The sequence below is a fragment of the Prionailurus bengalensis genome, chromosome C1 (genome assembly GCF_016509475.1).
Source record: "Prionailurus bengalensis isolate Pbe53 chromosome C1, Fcat_Pben_1.1_paternal_pri, whole genome shotgun sequence".
Taxonomy (NCBI): domain Eukaryota; kingdom Metazoa; phylum Chordata; class Mammalia; order Carnivora; family Felidae; genus Prionailurus; species Prionailurus bengalensis.
Window position 1 is genome coordinate 203648146 of NC_057345.1, and position 23102 is coordinate 203671247.

Sequence of the window (23102 nt, forward strand, 5' to 3'; positions counted from 1 at the left end):
GTCAAGATACCTTAGGCAACTGCAATACCTCAGGCAAAAGCAACGGCTTTGGTAAATAGAAGTATGAAGAACTAGAAATTTAAGATTAGATTACTATATAAGAAAAGAGCGGATAAATGTTCATCTTTTCCAGTCTATGACTGAAAGCTGAAATTTCAGATATTATTCAGATAATAGCCCTGAGAATTTTATGCTCAAATAATTCATAGGAAAGAATTCATATTGTGAGAAAGTGACCAGAACAATGCCTTAAAATATTAAAAAATCATGGTGGTATGCTGGCTATTTCTAAAGCTTGCAAAATAAAATTGGACAGGGGATGATGTGTAATAACCCATCCTGCCTTAGCATGCAACGAATTACACTAATGGGAAGTAATCAACAATACATTTTGTTGCATTTGGAATTTCAAAAAAAGAAAAACTATCACTGTTTCTGTTTCAGAACCAAGGCAAAGTTCCAAACAAGTTTGTTTGTTTTGCTGGACCAATGCCTTAGTGTATGTAAATCACCTGGAACAATGCTTGGCACACAGTAAGTGCTTAATGCATGTTAGTTGTTGTTACTGGGGAAGACGGGTAAGGAGAAAACAGCAATAGAAGTATCTCTTACTTGTTCCTGAAGGCTCTGAGCCAATGCCTGCTGAAGTTCTTGCTCTTCCCTTTCACGTTCCATATCATACTGCTGGAGCCAATCAACCTCTCCTTGAGATCCTTCTGGAGTTTTATTTTCTTTATTCTCATCACAGTCTTTAGTTATCTCAGTAAAACTGGCAGGATCTGAGGAAGCAGAACAAGACGTAACTGGGAGATCCTCTCTAATAAACTGAAATCTCTGGACTAGAGTGACACCTACTGTTCAGAGAGTAACTGACCCGAACCTCATACATGACTTGCTTGGGACACACAATTTCATCTTGCTACATTTAGATCATGGTTTCTCAATCTCAGCACTACTGACATTCTGGGTGGGATAATTTTTTGTTGTTTGAGGGGGCTGTCCTATGCACTGCAGAATGTTCAGCAACATCCTTGGTCTCTACCTACTAGATGCCAATAGCACCCCCCTTCCCCAGATGTGACCACCAAAAATGACAGACATTGTCAATGTCCCCTGGGGGAACAAAACTGTCCTTGGTTGAGAACCACTGATCTACAGCAATGTTCTGAAACGTAACCAATCAGGAAGCACTATGGCTGAGGATGGAGAAAAATGAACAGCCATATTCATAGCCGGTCACAATGTCACATAGCCAAGTATTAGGAATAAAGCATTGTTTAGAGTAGTAAATGAATAATTAGGCTAGAATGATTAAGCTAACATTGAGATTTTTCTCATTATTAAGTTAGGTCAAATGAGTGTGAGTTTTCATTAATAATCAAATAAGCCTTGTACATATCCTAAATCAAAAGAGCTACATGAAATACATAAACACTTCATGTACTGCACAAGTATATGACTATATATGTTTAAAACATCCACACAAGGAGATAAGAAGAAAAAATCTTTCATTTCTTTCTGTTCCTTCTCAATCTCTAGACCACAGCTACCTGGGATAAACAGTATGGTCATGATTTCGTTCTGGTTATTTGAACTGTGAGAACAAAAAACATATTATGATTTTTAATATAGGTAAGAGTGGTGGACAAAGAGTTCAATGCTTTCTTTCTCTCAAACACTACAAAAGCAAATACTATCATCTTAACAAGTTAGGGAAAGTCTCATAAAAAGAATTTAACTGGCAAACAAGAATTATCTTTACAGATTCATTTTATATAGATTGTGTTAAAATTAGTATATGCTCTTTATCTGCCCTAATACTGTATCTTAACCACTTAAACGATAGATTTTCTACAGCACTACCAATTAATCTGAAGTTTACAACATCTTGACTTTAGACTCTAAATCAGTAAGTTGTCATCATTTTTTAATCGTATCAAATTGTTGACTGAATACTTACCATTAAAACTCTGAATACTCATTAAAAGAGAAAAACTCTTCGAATATATGAAGTGCAAAAGCAATATGATCCCAATTGAAAAATTATATAAAAGATGTAATTTCTGGGGCGCCTGGGTGTCTCAGTCAGTTAAGTGTCCGACTTCAGCTAGGTCACAATATCGTGGTCTGTGAGTTTGAGTCCTGTGTCAGGCTCTGTGCTGACAGCTCAGAGCGTGGAGTCTGCTTCGGATTCTCTCTGCCCCTTCCTCGCTCACATTCTGTCTCTCTCTCTCTCTCTCTCTCTCTCAAAAATAAACAAACATTAAAAGTTATAACTTCTTCCTTTCCTCCATTCTTGGAGAAAATCATTTCCATAAGCTGGAAGGGGGAGCTCTGAAGTCTCTCTGACCCTTCCTGTCCCTCTGGCCTTAGCTTATTGGACCAGGAATGGATATTTGAGTCAACCAATCTGATTACTGCTGGAAATGTGGAACTGAGACATTCAAAATTAGCTGATGTTGAACATTTTAAGTGGAAGAAAGATTTGGGAGTTGAGGCTGCTATTTTAGACCTAAGATAAATATTATTACTTTTATTACCAAAATATACTCATTAAAAAAAGGTAATTTTTCTTAACCAATAATTTTCGGCATTCCAGGTACTAATGTGCCCCACAAATCCTAAAATCATACTACCAATTAATCCACGTGATAGAAAACCAATCAAGAAAGTTTACTTTGAGATGCTAAAATCAAGACAGATTTGTTATCAGGACAAGATTATCAGATGGATACAAACATTACTTAAGATCTATGGGAACAAATATGACCATGGAAAAATAACACTCTTTTAAGGAACTTGATCAATGGATAGAAGGAAAGCCACATGTCAGAATTTAACATTTTTACACTGAACACATATCTTCTGCTTCTTCCCCTACACCAAATGAAACCTGCTCCTTTCCTATAGTCTATGTTTCAGTGAAAGGGATCACTATACACAGGTTTTTTTTAACGTTTATTTTTATTTTTTGAGAGTGGGGGAGGGGCAGAGAGAGAGGGAGATGAGGATCTGAAGCAGGCTCTACACTGAGAGCAAAGAGCCCAATGTGGGGCTCAAACTCACAAACTGAGATCGTGACCTGAGCCGAAGTCAGAAGCTTAACCGACGGAGCCACCCCTGCACCTTATGTGCCTTTTTTAAAGACAGAAAGCTGGTGTCATTTTTTACTTATCCCTCATATCAGGTAAGTCATTATTTCCTAACTATCTCTTCAATCCATCGACTTTTCCTTCAAATGCCAAAACCTTGGCCTAAGGCACCATTAGTTTTTGACCTAGACAACTGAAGTAACTTCTTAACAGGTCTCACAGGATTACTTTGAATTTCTTCTCTAATAAATGTGCTATAGTGCAGCCAGAATGGTCTTTTTATTTTTTTAAACTTTTTTTTTTTTTAATTTTTAACGTTTATTTATTTTTGAGAGAGAGAGAGAAACCGAGTGGGACAGGAACAGAGCCTGACATGGGGCTCGAACCCATGAACTGCGAGATCATGACCAGGACACTTAACCAACTGAGCCACCCAGGCACCCTTTTTAAAATTTTTTTTAAAAAGTTTATTTATTGGGGCGCCTGGGTGGCGCAGTCGGTTAAGCGTCCGACTTCAGCCAGGTCACGATCTCGCAGTCCGTGAGTTCGAGCCCCGTGTCAGGCTCTGGGCTGATGGCTCAGAGCCTGGAGCTTGTTTCCGATTCTGTGTCTCCCTCTCTCTCTGCCCCTCCCCCGTTCATGCTCTCTCTCTGTCCCAAAAAATAAATAAATGTTGAAAAAAAAAGAAAAGTTTATTTATTTATTTTGAGAGGGAGTGAGAGCGAGTGAGAGCGAAAGAGAGCGAGCGAGCGCGCTCACACGCATATGCAAGTGGGGGAGGGCAGAGAGAGTGGGAGAGAGGGAATCCCAGTGCAGAGTCCGATATGGTGCTCAAACTCATGAACCATTAGATCATGACCTGAGTCAAAGGTGGATGCTTAACCAATTGAGCCACCCAGGTGCTTTGAGAATGATCTTTTTCAAATATAAATCTTTATCAAACACTTGTTTGCTTATAACTATTCAATAACTTCCTAATGGTTCTGAAATAAAAGTCCAAACTTATAAAAATGGGTTTAGGCCATGTAAAAACTAGAGATGCATAGCTTTCTCTCTTTTGCTTTTCTTCCTCAACACTATGCTCCAGTAATGCAGATCATTCTGAACTTTTTTGTTGCCTACTAACTTGCCATGGCCTTTCTCACATCTCAACCTCTGCACATACTCTTCCCTCTGGCTGGTGTCCGGAGACAGTGAAACCTTACTTGGCAGTCTTCTTGCCCTTTCTGAGTTGATTCATGAGACAATGTGCTGGGCCCCAAATAATTACTGAGAATCTACTATGCACCAGGAATTGTTGTGGAAGGTGGGACTACAGCAACAATTAAAGCAAGATGGCCCTTGTCCTCAAGTAGCTTAAGTGCAAAGACTCTGAGATGAGAATGAACTTAGCATATTTGTAGGAACAAAGAGAGACAAAGCCAGTATAGCTAAGTGGAGTGAAAGAGGGGGAGAGTGGAGACAGGCCATAGTAAGAAGCGTGGATGGGGGTGCTTGGTTGGCTCAGTCAGTTAAGTGTCTGACTTTGGCTCAGGTCATGATTTCATGGTTCGGGAGTTCGAGACCTATATCCAGCTCCCTGCTGTTAACACAGCCTGCTTCGGATCCTCTGTCCCCCTCTCTCTGTGCCCCTCCCCAGCTTGTGCTCTCTCTCTCAAAAATAAACAAACATTCAAAAAGAAAAAAAAAAAAGAAAGAAAGAAAAAAGAAGCTTGGATGAAGTGTAATGGCAAATCATAATAAGTTTTAAATGTTTACTTATTTATTTTGAGATGCAAGGGAGGGGGGGAGGGGCAGAGAGAGGGAAGAAGAGAGCATCCCAAGCAGGTTCCACCCTACCAGCGCAGAGACCAAGGTAGGGCTCAATCCCATAAACCATGAGATCATGACCTGAGCCCAAATCAAGAGCTGGGTGCTTAACTAACTGAGCTAGCCACCCAGGCGCCCTGCCAAGTGGACATTTTACGTAGGCAGCTCAATACCAAAATTTAAAGCTCAGCTGAGAGATCCAAGCTAGAGGTATGAATTTGGTAGTTCATTGGTATGTGAGGCTGTGGTAAAATATGAGATCACTCAGGGAGAGAGCTTCAGTAGCAAAAAGACAGCTAAGGATGGTATTCTGGGAATACTCCAACAATCAGAGTTCTGATGAGGGGAGGGAAAGTAAAGTGACTTGGTTTAGTAGGAAGAAAACCCCTTGACAAGCATGGTGTCATGGAAGCTCAGAGAAAAAAAAAATGTATAAAAGTTTTGAATGTTAAGGAAGGAGTGGTGAATTATGTGAAATACTGCTAATGTAAACTTGATAAACCATTTCAGGGGAGTGATGGGGAAGAAAGCCCACTTGCAGAGGGCTGGTGAGAGAATGGGTGGTGGTAAGAAAGTAGAGAGAATGAATAAAACACTTTCAGAGAATTCTGTTGTGAGTGGAGCAAAGAAAGAGAGCAGTAGCAGTAGGGGAATGTATGGTAACAAGAGAGTTTTTTAAAAATGGATTTTTACCTCATAACCAGTAAGGAAATTGAATTCGTAATCAAAAATCTCCCAAAAAACAAGAGTCCAGGGCCAGATGGCTTTCCAGGGGAATTCTACAAATACTTAAGGAAGAGTTAACACCTATTCTCTTGAAGCTGTTCCAAAAAATAAAAATGGAAGGAAAACTTCCAAACTCTTTCTATGAAGCCAGCATTACCTTGATTCCAAAACCAGACAGAGACCCCACTAAAAAGGAGAACTATAGACAAATTTCCCTGATGAACATGGATGCAAAAATCCTCAACAAGATATTAGCCAACTGGATCCAACAATACATTAAAAAAATTATTCACCACGACCAAGTGGGATTTATACCTGGGATGCAGGGCTGGTTCAGTATCTGCAAAACAATTAACGTGATTCATCACATCAATAAAAGAAAGGACAAGAACCATATGATCCTCTCAATAGATGCAGAGAAAGCATTTGACAAAATACAGCATCCTTTCTTGATAAAAACTCTCAAGAAAGTAGGGATAGAAGGAGCATACCTCGAGATCATAAAAGCCATATATGAACAACCCAACGCTAATATCATCCTCAATGGGGAAAAACTGAGAGCTTTCCCCCTAAGGTCAGGAACAAGACAGGGATGTCCACTCTTGCCCCTGTTATTCAACATAGTATTAGAAGTCTTAGTCTCTGCCATCAGACAACACAAAGAAATAAAAGGCATCCAAATCGGCCAAGAGGAGGTCAAATTTTCACTCTTCGCAGAAGACATGATACTCTATATGGAAAACCCTAAAGATTCCACCAAAAAAACTGCTAGAACTGATTCATGAATTAAGCAAAGTTGCAGGATATAAAATCAACACACAGAAATCGGTTGCATTCCTCTACACCAACAATGAAGCAACAGAAAGAGAAATCAAGGAATTGATCCCATTTACAATTGCACCAAAAGCCATAAAATACCTAGGAATGAATCTAACCAAAGAGGTGAAAAATTTACACACTGAAAACTATAGAAAACTTCTGGAAGAAATTGAAGAAGACACAAAAAAAATGGAAAAAGATTCCATGCTCCTGGATAGGAAGAACAAATATTGCTAAAACGTCGATACTACCCAAAGCAATCTACATATTCAATGCAATCCCTATCAAAATAACACCAGCATTCTTCACAGAGCTAGAACAAGTAATCCTAAAACTTGTGTGGAACCAGAAAAGACCCCAAATACCCAAAGCAATCTTGAAAAAGAAAACCAAAGCAGGAGGCATCACAATCCTGGACTTCAAGCTATACTACAAAGCTGTAATCATCAAGACAGTATGTTACTGGCACAAGAACAGACACTCAGATCAATGGAACAGAACAGAGAACCCAGAAATGGACCCACAAACATATGGCCAACTAATCTTTGACAAAACAGGAAAGAATATCCAATGGAATAAAGACAGTCTCTTCTCTTCAACAAGTGGTGCTGGGAAAACTGGACAGCAACATGCAGAAGAATGAACCTGGACCACTTTCTTACACCATACACAAAAATAAACTCAAAATGGATGAAAGACCTCAATGTAAGACAGGAAGCCATCAAAATCCATGAGGAGAAAGCAGGCAAAAACCTCTTTGATCTTGGCCGCAGCAAGTTCTTACTCAATGCGTCTTCGGAGGCAAGGGAAACAAAAGCAAAAATTAACTACTGGGACCTCAACAGACTAAAAAGCTTCTGCACAGCAAAGGAAACAATCAGCAAAACTAAAGGCAACCGACAGAATGGGAGAAGGTATTTGCAAACGACATATCAGATAAAGGGTTAGTATCCAAAATCTATAAAGAACCTATTAAAGTCAACACCCAAGAAACAAATAATAATACAGTGAAGAAATGAGCAAAAAACAGGAATAGACACTTCTCCAAAGAAGACATCCAGATGGCCAACCGACACATGAAAAAATGCTCAACTTCATTCATCATCAGGGAGATACAAATCAAAACCACAATGAGATACTACCTTACACCTGTCAGAATGGCTAACATTAACAACTCAGGCAACAACAGATGTTGGTGAGGATGTGGAGAAAGAGGATCTCTTTTGCATTGTTGGTGGGAATGCAAGCTGGTGCAGCCACTCTGGAAAACAGTATGGAGGTTCCTCAAAAAACTAAAAATAAAATCACCCTATGACCCAGCAATTGCACTACTAGGTATTTATCCAAGGGGTACAGGTGTGCTGTTTCGAAGGGACACATGCACCCCAATGTTTATAGCAGCACTATCAACAATAGTCAAATTATGGAAAGAGCCCAAATGCCCATCAATGGATGAATGGAAAAAGAAGATGTGGTATATATATACAATGGAGTATTACTCGGCAATCAAAAAGAATGAAATCTTGCCATTTGCAACTACGTGGATGGAACTGGAGGGTATTATGCTAAATGAAATTAGTCAGAGAAAGACAAATATCATATGACTTCACTCATATGAGGTCGTTAAGAGACAAAACAGATGAACATAAGGGAAGGGAAACAAAAATAATATAAAAACAGGGAGGGGGACAAAACATAAGAGATTCATAAATATGGAGAACAAATTGAGGGTTACTGGAGGGGTTGTGGGAGGGGAATGGGCTAAATGGGGAAGGTGCACTAAGGAATCTACTCCTGAAATCATTGTTGCACTATATGTTAACTAATTTGGATGTAAATTTTTAAAAAATAAAAATAAAAATGGATTTTTAGGGGCACTTGGATGGCTCAGTCGGTTAAGCACCGCCTTCGGCTCAGGTCATGATCTCGAGGTTTGTGAGTGGTTCATGAGTTTGAGTCCCACATCAGGTTCTCAGCTCTCTGCTGTCAGCACAGAGCTCACTTTAGATACTCTGTTTTCTTCTCTTTGCCCCTCCCCCTCTTCCTTCCTCCCTCCCTCTCTCTCTCAAAAATGAACATTAAAAAAAAAAAGATGGGTTTTTAATCATTTTAGAGATTAAGGCACACAAGAGTAATTTACAAGAGAGGGAAGACTTGACGCAGAAGAGAAGGTATAATTTCAAGAGAGAAGGTCAAGAAACAAGTGGATGAAATTCTGAATATGAATGGAGGGACTGGCCTTAAAGAGCAGGGATATTTCCTCCATAACAAAAGTGAAGGCAGAATGTTCATCTGATTACATCTATTTTCTTTCTTTTTTTTTTTTTAAAGTTGATTTATTTTTGAGAGAGAGAACAAGCCTGAGCGGGGAGGCGTGGAGAGAGAGAGAGGGAGGGAGAGAATCCCAAGCAGGTCTGCACTGCAGTGCAGAGCCCAAGGCGGGACTTGATCCCATGAACTGTGAAATCATAACCTGAACCGAAATCAAGACACTTAACCAACTGAGCCACCCAGGTGCCCATGACTGGAAACCGTAATGAGATCAAGTCATCACTGACAACAGAACAGGACACGAGGTTAAGTTGGATGGAGAGAAGGTATCTGAAATCAAGATTTCAAAGGTGGCACAGTTACTGATGACGACAAAGTCAAGGGAAGGGTTTCTCAAACGTTAGCATGCATCAGAATGACTTGGGAGTCAAAACACAGAATGCCAACTCCTACATACAGAGTTTCTTATTCAATAAGTCTGGGGTGGGGCCATTAATGGCATTTCCAGCAATTTCCCACGTGATACTGATGATCTGTGAAAATACTCTGAGAACCACTGGTCTAAAACAGGACTACTGTCAGTGATCAAGATGGGGTAGGAAAAAAGATCTTTGGAATTAAGATCAGGAACTGAGAAACCAGGCTTTTGAAAGGATCATTTATGAAGATGCTGAGGGCTCTAAGATGTTGATGAGAGAACCTGAAAGGTAAAAGACAGCTATAGGAAGAGATAGATAGGTGGCAAAGTTTAATGTCTTACACTTCGAGAAGCTGGGATTTTTGTAGAATGAAAAGAGACAGAGGTCTGGTGATGGCAGTGAGTAACAAGAAAAAAACTCATCCCATCTCCAAGGTCTGAAGTTTTATGGTATGCAAAAAAACGACTTATGCTTAAAGAAGAGTAGAGCAATCCACAATGGGAGCCTTTCAAAGAAAAAACTGGCCGTGAATGCATACTAAAGACACCTAACAATCAAATGCAGTGGGTAAACTCTGGGTTCTAGGTGGGGAAAAAAAGTATAAAAAATATTTTGGAGAACAACTGGAGAAACGTGTGCGGCCTCTACACTGGAATTATATATGGACACAGCGTTAATATTGCTAAGTGTGATAACTGTTATGTAAAATAATTTCCATATATTTAGGAGACTGAGGCTGAAGTGTTTTAGGGTGAAGAATCATGATACCTGCAATTCCAAACAGTTGCTTTAAAAAGGAAAAGTACACAGGGCATCTGGGTGGTTCAGCTGAACGTCCAGCTCTTGGTTTTGGCTCAGGTCATGATTTCACGGTTGTGGGTTTAAGCCTCATATTAGGCTCTGTGATGACAATGCAGAGCCTGCTTGGGATTTGCACTCTCTCTCTCAAAAATAAAAAACAAAAAACTTAAAAAAAAAAAAAAGGAAGAAAGAAAAAAAAGTGCATACATACATGTATGTAGGCTGCAAAGATGGCCTCCAATGAACTACGCAGTACTCTTACCACCAGTATTCTTTACTCTTGTGTAGGCACCCCCATAGTGAACATGGGAGTGCTTTAAGCAACAAAATGTGATGGAATTGATTCTGTGCTAATTTTAAGCTTAAATAAAGGAGACCTGGTAGCTTCTTCCCCTTCTGTGCTTTTGGGAGCCCTGAACTGTAATGTAAGAAGCTTAGCTATCTTGCTAGAGAGAACACAAGGAGAAGGAGAGGCCCTGAGATTACATGAAGAGATGAAAAGATGAAGAGGGGGAGGGGAAAAAAGAATGGAGAGGATATCTAGCCATCCCAGCAGACTCTTCTAACCAACATCACCAAGGTGCTTAGATGAGCCATCTAGGATGTTACAACCTAGTCAAACCCCAGCCAACATCACAGGAAGCAGAGGAGCTGCTAAGACCAGTCAATCCAAGAGTTATGAGAGATAATGTTATTGCTGTTTTAAGATACTAATTTTGGGTAACTGCTGCACAACCATACACACACAGACACACACAATGACACACACAATGACACACACACACACACACACACACACACACACACACACTGTGAGGGAAGAAAGCAAATGTGACGAAATGTTAAATGATGTATCTATTCAATTTCTCTCTAGATTTGAACATTTTTAAAGTAAAAAACTTATGGAGAATATGATCATATTTCATACTGCTAATTTTTTAAAGTATGATAATGGGATTGAAGATATGTTTTCTTAAAAAGGAGCTCTTTTAGAGACATTGAAATCTTTATTGATGAAATGATCTAATATCTTGGATTTACTTCTAGGGGTGCCTGGGTGTCTCAGTCAGTTGAGCGTCTGACTCTTGATTTCAGCTGAGATCATGATCTCATGGTTTGTGAAACTGAGCCCATGTCAGGCTCCATGCAAACAGTGCAGAGCCTGCCTGGGATTCTCTCTCCCTCTGCTTGCGCTCTCTCTCTCAAAATAAACATTAAGAAAAATAATCTAGGGGATGGGGTAGAGAAGGAAGATAGGTTATAGATGAAACAAGATTGACTTTTTGTTTTTTGTTTTTTTTTTGTTTTTTTTTAAGATTGACTTTTTGATAATTACTGTTGATAATGGGTACAAGGGTGAAGATTCATTATACTCATCTCTCTACTTCTGTCCTTGGTCTATATTTTCCAGAAATTAAAAAAAAAAAAAAGTTTGCAGGAAAAGCAATGTTTTTGGGTTTCGGTTATAGTAAGAAGGTGAATGGAACCATGACATTAATGAAACGGGAAACACAACAAAGGCTCGCCTCCAATTGGGGAAGACAGGAGCTAGAGAACAGACAGTTTTACAAAAAGGATATAAAGTACTTACTAACAAGTTTGCTCTTCCCAAAGCTCCTATACAGTTGCAAGCCACCTGTGGTTATTGATTTTGATAACTCAGTGTTCTCCCTCATTGGCACAGACAATAAGGTAGAACTAATTGTATAGAAGAATAACTTCCTTTGTTAATTTTAGGGAGATGTAAGACAGAGCAAACAAGTGGAAGGAAGAGGTGAATGCAGGAATTACTGGTGAAAGGCAAAAGCACTGATATTAACCAATAATATGTAAGGGTGGTGACTATGAGTTTAAGAAAAGAAAGGGATTTCCTAAGGATACTTGCATCAAGAAAGAAAAAAAGGGAACACTCAGATCCAAAAACCATCAGCTTTTTGTTTCCATTTAAACTGAGAATATACTAATTCTTATTTTCACTTGCACATAAACTCAGTTGATAAGACTTAACCCCAAAGAATACAGAAAATAATTATGATATACTACTGTTCTCTTCATCTCCAAAATTTCAGGCTTGATGTACTGAAACACATCAGCTACACAGATATAGATAATGTGGATATCAGGAGAAAAATATTAGATTGTTACAGGAAGAGACAGTAAAGGTTTTACACCTAAAACTGTTAAAATACCCACAGTACAAGGCAAGGAGGCTCAGCTCTGTTGTTATCATTGACAGATTTGAGAAATAACAAAATAGAAATAATTAGTACAAAATAATTTTCTATCCATATAGCCCTTTACAATATATGTATATTTGATCTAACATTCTAATCACAACTTTCCAAAGCATGCCTGGTGTATCCCCACACAGTGATCAGAAAGCTGACTGTCAAAGTGGTTAAATCTCCTATTTAGAAATTCATAGCTAGTCAGTGGTACAGCCAAGATTAGAGGCTCAGGGGTGCCTGGGTGGCTCAGTGGGTTAAGCATCTGACTCAGGTCACGATCTCAAGGTCATGAGTTTGAGCCTGCTTGGGATTCTCTCCCCACCACCATCCCCCCTCCCCCGGCCCCGGCCTTCTGCTGCTCATATGTGCTCTCCTTCAAAATAAATAAGCTTAAAAAAAAAAAAAAAAAAAGATTAGAGGCTCAAAACTTGACCTTAGTTCAGTGGTGTTTCTATCATTATAAAGGGATGAACCCAAAGAATGGAGAACTCAATTTATACACTAAAACTCAGTACAAATTCAAATACAGAAAAATGAGGAAAGAATTATACAAATTTCTGAGAGAGCAGTGGTGAGGAAAAAAGTGGCCAAAAAATGACACATTTACTTATGTGCACAAAGGAATCCTAACTTTTCTTTTGATGTACACTTAAAGGTGGGGCGCCTGGGTGGCGCAGTCCGTTAAGCGTCCGACTTTAGCCAGGTCACGATCTCGCGGTCCGTGAGTTCGAGCCCCGCGTCAGGCTCTGGGCTGATGGCTCAGAGCCTGGAGCCTGCTTCCGATTCTGTGTCTCCCTCTCTCTCTGCCCTTCCCCGTTCATGCTCTGTCTCTCTCTGTCCCAAAAATAAGTAAAACGTTGATGTACACTTAAAGGGATAAGGCATACTTTACCAGCAGCCTCTGGATACTACTCAAAATATTTACTCCTCATTTTTTAAACTGCTTTGGGGGGGGGGAAGCATGAAAATATTATTAGTCTTGTTACACAGATTCATTTCACCTCCCATTATTGAGAAGCTGCTTGTCCCGATAAGGCGACAGAACACCGCTGTGCCTTAACAGATGATTCTTTTCATTAAACCTACCAGGCTCTGCAAGTGTTTTGGGCTTCTCCGTTTCCACAGGGTCTTGATTTTCAGGCATTTCTTGAATATCATCTTCTGCAAATCCAGTATCTGGGCTGCTGGTTGGTTTATCATCATCTTCATGACTCAGGGATGGTGAAGCTTCTCTCTTACTTATCTCTAAAACAGCTGCTAGAAGCTCTTCTTCACTCATCCCATCAAATCCAGAGTTTTCCAATTCAGACTTATCAGGCTCTATTCTGCATGATTTGGAATCCTGAAGAAGAGAGTTACTTTTAGAGGAAACCAGAATGCCTATGAATATAGCAGTCTTAGAGTTTAAAGTGAGAAGTTTATTTCTAAAAAGTTTCCTTTCTTTGAAGTTTTAGGTTATTTAACAATCAATAACCAACATATAAACTCACTGGCAAGCCTAATTTTCTTTTAAATAAATACACAGGGACACAGGTTTATTTTATTAAGTATGCTCTTTGTAGAAATTTAGAAAATACCGGGGCGCCTGGGTGGCGCAGTCGGTTAAGCGTCCGACTTCAGCCAGGTCACGATCTCGTGGTTCGGGAGTTCGAGCCCCGCGTCAGGCTCTGGGCTGATGGCTCAGAGCCTGGAGCCTGTTTCCGATTCTGTGTCTCCCTGTCTCTCTGCCCCTCCCCCGTTCATGCTCTGTCTCTCTCTGTCCCAAAAAAAATAAATAAAAACGTTGAAAAAAAAAAAAAAAAAAGAAATTTAGAAAATACCTAAAAATAATAAAACAAATTCACTCAAAATCCATCACTCAGGGATAATTCCTAAAGGTATCTTTGGTGTATTTTCTTTCAGTTACACGTGTACTACACTAGAAATGTTTTCACTACACCTCATATTTACTTTTATTCTTATTATAACTAAAAACTTTTTTTCACGTTTGAGAGAGAGTGCAAGTGTGTGCACATGCACAAGTGGGGGGGGGGGGCAGAGAGAGAGAGGGAGAGAAAGAAACCCAAGCAGGCTCCACGCTGTCAGAGCAGAGCCCAAGGTGGGGTTCAATCCCATTAATCATGAGATCATGATGTGAGCAAAAATCAAAGACTTTCATTTCTCATTCTGACTTTCATTTCTCATTCAGGGTGAGCAACCACAAACTATCTTTAGCTTTGAAATTAGATGGGAAACAAGTCAATAAAAAATAACTATTAAATTGTTATTTTTATATTAAAGTGTTTATATTAAAGTATTTATTAATTTTATTATTTTATTAACACTTTATTAATATAAAGTGTTTATAAATATAATTATTTATATTAAAGTTTATATTAAAGTGCTTATATTAAAGTGTTATGTTATTTTTATATTAAAGTGTTACCTAACCAAAAGGGAGATTTAAAATCAAACAGTCACACGAGATGATGCAAACTCCTAGAGAAGCTTGTAACTTCAAGGTATTAACTATTATTATGTATCAAGATTGAAAATGATGAAGTTACACCTTCTCACATCATTATTTAAACCTTTAAATTAAAAAAAAAAATTTTTTTTTTAATGTTTATTTTTGAGACAGAGGGAGACAGAGTGTGAGTGGGGAGGGGCAGACAGAGAGAGGGAGACACAGAATCTGAAGCAGGCTCCAAGCTCTGAGCTGTCAGCACAGAGCACAATGCGGGGCTCGAATTCACGAACTGTGAGATCATGACCTGAGCCGAAGTCGGACGCCTAACGGACTGAGCCACCCAGACACCTCAATTATTTAAACCTTTAGATGACCTGGTTGGCCTGTTGATGTAAAACGTTTACTAGAGTCTCCCATATATTAAAAATTAGTATTAAAAAAAATGAGTAATTATTTCGGGACCAATATGTGAAAGTAGCTCTGAACCTGTAACAACTTTCATTTCTTAAGTCTCAATCCTGGAAACAACTTAAGTGTCCATCAATAGATAAGTAAAAATGTGGCATATACAATGGAATACTATCCCACCATAAACAAGAAATGAAATCTTGCCATTTGCAACAACATGGATAGATTTTGAAGTTATTACACTAAATGAAATAAAATAAGTCAAAAAAAGACAAGTACCATATGATCTCACTTACACGTGGAATCTGAAAAACACAAAAAACTTCCCACCAAGCTCATAGATGTAGAAACAGACTAGTGGTTGCTAGGGACCAGAGGTGGTGTGTGCGAGTGTGAGCGCGCGCGCGTGTGTGTGTGTGTGTGTGTGTGTGTGTGTGTGTGTGTGTGTGTATGTGTGTGCATGCACGCACGGGTGCTGGTGTGAAGTGGATAAAGCAGGCCAAAAGGTACAAACGTCCAGTTATAAAATAAATAAGTCATGAGGATGTAATGTACAGAATTAGGCTATTGTTAATAATCTGTTGTGGGGCACCTGGGTGGCTCAGTCAGTTGAGCATCTGACTTCAACTCTGGTCATGATCTCACAGTTCGTGAGTTTGAGCCCCGTGTTGGGCTCTGTGCTGACAGCCCAGAGCCTGGAGCCTGCTTTCAGAGTCTGTGTCTTCACTAGTCTCTGCTCCTTGTGTACTCACACTCTGTCTCTCTCTCTCTCTCTCTGTCTCAAAAACAGATAAACATTAAAAAATATATATATTATATGCATATTTGAAAGCTGCATAAGACAACAGATCTTAGAAGTCCTCATAAGAAAAAAAATTGGGGGGAGGTAACTGTGTATGGTAACAGATGTTAACTAGACTTACTGTGGTGATATTCTTGCAATACATACAAATATTGAATCATTATGCTGTATGCTTGAAACAAATATGTCAATTATACTTCAATTAAAAAAAAAATCCCAGGGGCATCTGGATGGCTCAGTCGGTTAAGCGTCTGACTTCAGCTCACGTCATGATCTCACAGTTTGTGAGTTTGAGTGTCGTGTCAGGCTCAGTGCTGTCAGCTCAGAGCCTGGAGCCTCCTTCGGATTCTGTGTCTTCCTCTCTGTCTGCCCCTCCCCTGCATGCTCTCTCTCTCTCAATAAATAAATAAATAAGCATTAAAAAAAAAAAAAAAGAATAACTTAAATCCCAATCCATTTTTAAACAGACTGTTTATAGTTATAGAAAGTACACTCTTTAAAACTGGTGTTTCAACAGATCCATTAAGTTTACGATCTACCCTGTATATGTATTATGTTTGCCGATGCTGGTTATAAAGGCATGTGTTTGGACAGTAAGAGCTATACAAATATTTGCCAAGTATTTTGGTGAGAAATTACTTACTTTTTCTAAGTCTTCCTGCTGTTGTTCACAGCCTGACACTTCACAAAGTCTCTGGCTAAGGGCCACAGAGCGTTTTAGCTCATCCTCACTGTCGGAATCAAGGCATAAAGCCAAGGAACTCTTGGATTTGAAGGTGAAATTCCTGTAATTTAAGAAAATAAAAACCTATATGAGTCTGATAAATAAATACTTGTCCTTGTTATTTCCTTGATGCATATAATACCAAAATAAAACAAAAAACTTTTCCATTATGGAAAATGATTTACAGAGAAAAAAGGATACAGAAGAGATATATTTAAGCATTACCTTTGCCCCACTCCAAAACAGCCATGCTTTGAAAATTAGACAATTCTTATGCTATTATATATCATCCGTAAACCAATCACTTTGTGCCTTTTTTCTTTTAATGATCAACCCCAAAGTAGTTTTTGGTTTTATAAAGCAAGTACTCTACTGAATGCATGCAGACATGGCAATGAATAAATGTTTTTGACAACTTTGTGCATGAGGACTAATTTTTGATCTTTTTAATTATGATCCATGTATTCTAAAATTAACAGTAACATTCCACTTATCCAATTATATGTAAGTCAGACTTCCGGCAACCTCTAGTTTCCAGAATGCAGGGATTCAAAACTAAGAAAAAAGGCTTCTCAGGAAAGCAGTAGTTTCAAAGCCCATGCACTTTACTCTTTAGACAGGGACCCTTTCTTTCCCAGGAAATGGTGCATAAAATAAGGTAGCAAGTTCATCAAGAAATGAGAGCTAGGAAATGAGAGAGAATAACCACAAAAAGGGCAATAAAGAACTATAAAGTCATTTAATATAAACTGTTTTGTAAGAATTAAAAGCCTCTGAGGGCATGATCATATTAAAACACAGTGTAATAGGTGAGACTCATAATGCTGATTCTAAGTCATTAAAATATATTTAAATTACCTTCAGTTTATTTTATTTAAGAATATAAAGAATTCTGTAAGGTTACAGAGTACAGAACCATCTAAAATGGCTAAGCATTTTAAAGATGGATGCTTAAAAAGGCAAGCTTTGGCTACATAAAATATCATTCTTCAATGATACCAGATAAGTAAGGTGTTACTGCATTGTCTTCTAAGTGAGCTGAAAATAAACTAAAAGAAAAAGTGGAAAAGGTCAAAGAGCACGAATTTTCTTTGATGAAGGTTAACGTAAATTTGTATACTATACTAAAAAAAAAAAAGTAAAATGGAAATTGGAAAAATGCAATTCATCTAAATGTAAAAATTGTAAATAAACATATAGAATGATGGCACCAAGAAATAAGAGGCCACAATGGAAACCAGGAGGATCGCATAGCAATGTAGATCAAAGAAAAGAGGCAAGTGGTCAGTGATAAACCCAAACATAGTCTGTGGCTGAGAGCACCCAGGATATCACTGCACTCCAGCCTACACACTTGAATAGCCTCCCATTAGGTGTTCAAAAGGGTTTTTAGCATAACTTAGAAATAGCCAATCAGCCGTCTTAATTCCTCATTTCTGATTTCATGCTCACCAAGCAAAACTGAATGTATTAATTTGTTTATGCATGTAAATACTTTGCTGAAGGAGGGTGACACCTGGCCACTAAAATACCAGGGTCAAATGTGACAAAGGACATTGTAGAGGAACCAATGGTATTCTTATTCATAACTCAGCCTCTTTTAAGTTTGATCGGCATGACAGGTCTTCTAGGGCCTAATTAATTATCCTTTATTGATCAGCTCTCAAATTCTCATACCAGTAGACCCTGGAGAACAGATGACCATGCCAAATATAATGATGCCCAATGAAACCATCTCTTTCTTGAAACTATAGTGATTTGGTACATAAAGAGTGCATTCCATTAATAATTACTATATTCACAGAAGGCAGCTTGCCTGTAGTAAGGAAAAATATTCATCCTGTAAATGCATCACTTGCTCACTTTCTAAGCAGCCAAGTGGTATTGCTCATTTGTATCTTGAGAACGGGCAAGAGTATTCATATCGGTACCATTTCAGATTTCTAGTCATGTTAGTCATCTGGTTTTAATTGCACTGAAAAATAATTAACAGGAGGAAAAGAAAATAGCAGTTCCCAAATGTCATTTTATGGTTATATTAGCCCCCCAAAGCCCTTAAACAACAAAGTGTTTAATTTTAAAGATAAATGACAACCAAGTCATTTAGAATTGTCTAATCAGGAACTGTGGTTCTAGTTAAATCACAGAGGAGATATATTTAAAAAAAGTATTTTCTTCTCTTCTTGGACAAACTTTTCCATTTTAAGTAAAAAATATAAAACATTTGTAGAATAGCTACATTTCACTGTGTGTTTGTTTTCTTGCTCCCTATCAGAACTGCGCCAGTTAAGTGTCTAAAACAAGGAAGTCCCAGACTGGCTAGCAACAGGCGAAAAGATAATTTGGGATTTCCAGGTGTATTTTTGAGGAATAGTGCTTTACACCAACAGGGGTTATTTTATCTCTTCAATCCTTAAAATTCCTTGTCATCAGTTAATTTCTACAGTTGTGGGATGAAAATATTACATATTAACAGATGACTTAAGTTTAAAAACAAAATTTTGAGAGGATCATCTGAATGTGCTTCACTATCAAAGACTTTGTTATACCCTACATTACAGTTTAAGGCAGATTCAGGAAAATTACAAAGTATAGTAATACAGAGCAGTTATCATGCAAAGAGAAACAAAGAAAAGGGGAAGGGATAATCTCAGAAATTAGGGCAAGCCAAATCCTTAAAAATACAAATTTTGGGTACACAAGAAATATAACTCACTTTGAAGGTGTAGAAGGGCTGGTGATGCAGGAATTCACCATTTGAGAGGCTTTCAATGGTCTAGAACTATCAGAAAATTAGAAAATATATAATGTATATAATTACATTACTAAAATATATATTTAAACTTATAAAACGAATTATTCTATACTATAGTCCCTTATGTATCCTTTTGAAAAGCAAAAAATTATAATACTTCTACTAGCAATAGAAGCCAAAAGAGAAAACAAGATACCATCTCTAGGCTCTTCCTGATCCAATGATCTAAATAAACAGCATTGGAAATGAAGTCAAAGGGAATGCATATGAAGAGGACAACTTTGGAAAAATTATCTTGTCTCAGTTCTTTACTTTTAAGCAATAAAATAATAATAGCTCTCATTTATTGAGGACTTACTGGCTATCAGACACTGTAGTAAGAGCTCACGTGTATTACCTCATTTAATGTTCACAACCATCCTGTTATATTCCCTACAGACAGGTCAAAGAATGTGTCCAGTCTTAAAGCTATTCAATTGTGGAGTCATACAGCCTGGTTTCAGTCTGTGAAATAAACCGCCTATACTAATGGCCAGAAAGAGTAACAGTTCTACCAGCAGTGGGCACTTTGCATGAAGCAGAAACAAATTCTGAAGAAAGGCCGTAAGAGAAAATCCAGAAACACTAAGACTCTGGGAAAATGTCTTTATTAGTAAGTAGACCCATTGAGGCCTTTAGGATAAACTTATATGATGTGGTATATATGTCCATTTCTAATCCAAGGGAAATACATTTTATAAAAAGGCATCAATTCATGTTAGCAAACGTTCATTTACTTTCTGAAAGGTCTATTCCACTTTAGCCAAGAGACCTGGTTCTTCCAGTTGCTAACTGCATAACCTTAAGAAAATCACTTAATCTTCTTGGATCTTCTCTGTAAAATTAAAAATTTAGACAAAATCTCTACGATCCTTTTTCACCTCTAAAGTTTGAGAACTTTATGATTCTACCAAATTAGAGTTCAAGTATAAAAAAGAACTACAGTACATGGCTCCAAAGTAATCCAAGTATGCAGAAGGAAGAGCTACATTCAGAGAAGTCCTATGGTTTTCCCAGCATATGCGATGAAGCAAGATCAAAAGTAACGGTTACTACTTTTCTCATGGAAAAACTTCTAGGAGCCACAAAAGTTCTTCACTCACACTGGTGATGATACATTTATGAAGACCCAATCAATCTGGGGGGCCCTGGCATAACATTTAGTATACTGTTTCTCAAACTTGCATATTCCAGACAGTCAGCAAAGGCATTGTTAAAAATACTGATTTTCTCAGATCTACTGAAACAGAATTTCTAGGGAAAGAACACAGGAATTGGTTACTTTTTATTTATTTATTTTTTAGTGTTCAGGTAACTTTTATGAACATGCAAATTCCAATTTATATTCCTAAAATGTATCAAGCTTATCTTCTAGTAATCTAAGAGAGTAAGTGTACTCTCTAAAAAGGTAACTTTTTATGAAAGGCAATTAATGCACTTGGAAAAATTTTAAGCATTTTATTTAATTACTTCCATAAGGAAGTAACTTAACACAAAATCCTAAAATAAAGCAAAATTAAAATCTCCTTCTTGGTCTGATTTTACCGGGGAGTCATGTTATCTAGTTCAGTCATTGTTTTGATCAGATATTAAAGCCCCTTAACTTCAAAAGGGAAGATAAAGAAATTCTCTCTCAAGGACTTACATTGCCGTATGTGCACTCCAACCAAGGGTGAAAGGTGGTTTTGTACTTTCAGTGCAATGAGAGGACAGGGTCAGGTATCTTGGAATGAAGACTTGCTGCCCAATCTTGTTGTTAAGTGAGAGAGTGACGTTGAAGCTGTATCGTTTCAAATGAAGAATGAGAATCCTGAAAAACAGGACATGATGACATTATTAGCTGACACCTAATAGATACTAGCTAGCTCTCTTACAGGTGAAAAGAGATCACTGTAACTAATCATGTTACATAGCTTTTGACTTAAAGAATACATTTGGCTAAACTAAAGATCCTTCAAAAAACATTTACTGAATATCTGCCATGTGCCAGGCACCACTATATAAGTAAAAATAAAACATGGGCATAGGGTGGATAAGTGAGGTTTGGGTAAAATATTTATAATGTTCCCAGAAAAAAAAGAAAACAAAAACACCAAATAAAACGCATTTTATTTTAAAATGTGGTACTGGGTTAAATCCTTATTTACTTCAATGTGATGTAGTTTACAAAAAAAAAATAGGTGTTATATAACCATTACTGGTAATTTAATTAAAGTGTTAAACAGCCCTTATGTTTGAGGGTGAACATTAAGTTTTTCAAAATGATTTTTGACAAGAACTACTCTTACTTCAGTGTAGCACCTTCTCTGGAGAGATTAGGCTAAGAGAGAAAAAGTTTTCTCCACTTTTTTCTCTGCAAAAAGTTCTACAAAATGTACATGCCAAATCTGGCTTGTGGGTCTGAAAAGGCTTTTTAGCTCTGTAGAAGCACTTCTTTTTAGTTACTATTGTGCCAACCTTTTCACCTGTGATACAGACCATAATCTCTGCTAGATGGACTAAATATATCTCACAGCCCACAAGAACACTTTAAAATTTGAATTTCAGAACTCTTATGGGAATAAACCTCAATTTTAGGCAAAATGTCTGATTTATGGAAATCTGTTTTCTTTCTTACCGTACATAGCTTTTCACAGAAGCCACAAACTAAAAAAAATTATAAACTGAAGTTACTGACTGCATTCCTCTTTAAAAAGTATGCTAGAACTCATAATCTTCAAATTCATAACCTAAGAGAACATAAGGATCCAAATGATACAAAGAAATAAAAACTCATGTCAAATATTTTGACTAAAGTTTCATATAATCCTACCAAAAAAAGGTACTATGAAACAGATAGATGATAGTCAAAATCACTGATCTATAAAGATAAAGTAGACTAAAATTGAACATATTTGATAAAGACACCAGGCACATCAAGAATAAAAGTAGACTGGATTTAATACTGAAATGAACAAAAACAGAGCAAGTCCAATAATCTGGATTTATGATACAAAGGCTTCTAAAGTTCAGAATAAATTATCCTGTAACATAAGTGACCTACCAGAAAAAATAGAAAACCAAGGAAAATAATTCCCGTAAGTATTTTTTTTCCCCTTAAAAGACCAAACAGCTAGCCACTGGAAAAGGGAACAGACATTCAGCTTGCCAGGTCAAATGAGTATTTAAAACTATACACTGCTTTCCTTAGTTAATGATAACTGATAACAATCAATCCCTTGCCTTAAGGTTTGCTCCCTCCCACCTCCTGCCTCAAAACACTCACAAATAGGAAAAGACTAAATCTCTTGAGTAAAAAGTGGTCAACATAACAATACTGCTGATTTAGAAAGTCATTCCTTTAAAAGAAATTCATTTTCTAGCAAGATTATGGAATGTAAAAGAACTAATCTCTAGTCTCTAGGGGCTAGGTTCCAGAAATCCTATGCTTACAGAAAAGAGAAGCTAATAAAAGAAAGTAATGCACTCTGCAGGCAAAGTGCCACATAAATACTTAATAATAACCTTGTTTGTGGTTGAGATCTATTCTTGGAAAGAACTAAAAGCTGCACTATCATCACATCACATTGTGTCTAACTGGTTTTATGTATGTTTACACAGAGCTAATACAAGTTAATTTCATTCCTAATTCAGAACTGTTTAGATTATAGGAAACTTACTAACTTACAAGATCCTTTGTAGAAAATTACTCCTCTTGTTTTATGTTCATGCACACCCTATCATGTGTTTGTGGCAGATTTTCACTGAAGGCTCAGGATAA

The 23102-nt window shown here is 37.6% G+C and overlaps 1 protein-coding gene across 3 annotated transcripts in view; it reads right to left on the reverse strand.

Moving 5' to 3' along the window:
- Positions 1-23102, reverse strand: part of USP37 (ubiquitin specific peptidase 37) — a 100290-nt gene that overhangs the window by 14271 nt on the left and 62917 nt on the right. For 2 of the 3 annotated variants that reach the window (XM_043577819.1, XM_043577818.1), the window contains exons 16-20: positions 20988-21152; positions 19265-19330; positions 16468-16609; positions 13252-13507; positions 613-779 (exon numbers count right to left, since the gene is read on the reverse strand). In XM_043577819.1, the coding sequence (XP_043433754.1) occupies positions 613-779; positions 13252-13507; positions 16468-16609; positions 19265-19330; positions 20988-21152 (796 nt within the window). The remainder of the gene's footprint in view (positions 1-612; positions 780-13251; positions 13508-16467; positions 16610-19264; positions 19331-20987; positions 21153-23102) is intronic. The other variant, XM_043577820.1, reaches the window with a different exon arrangement.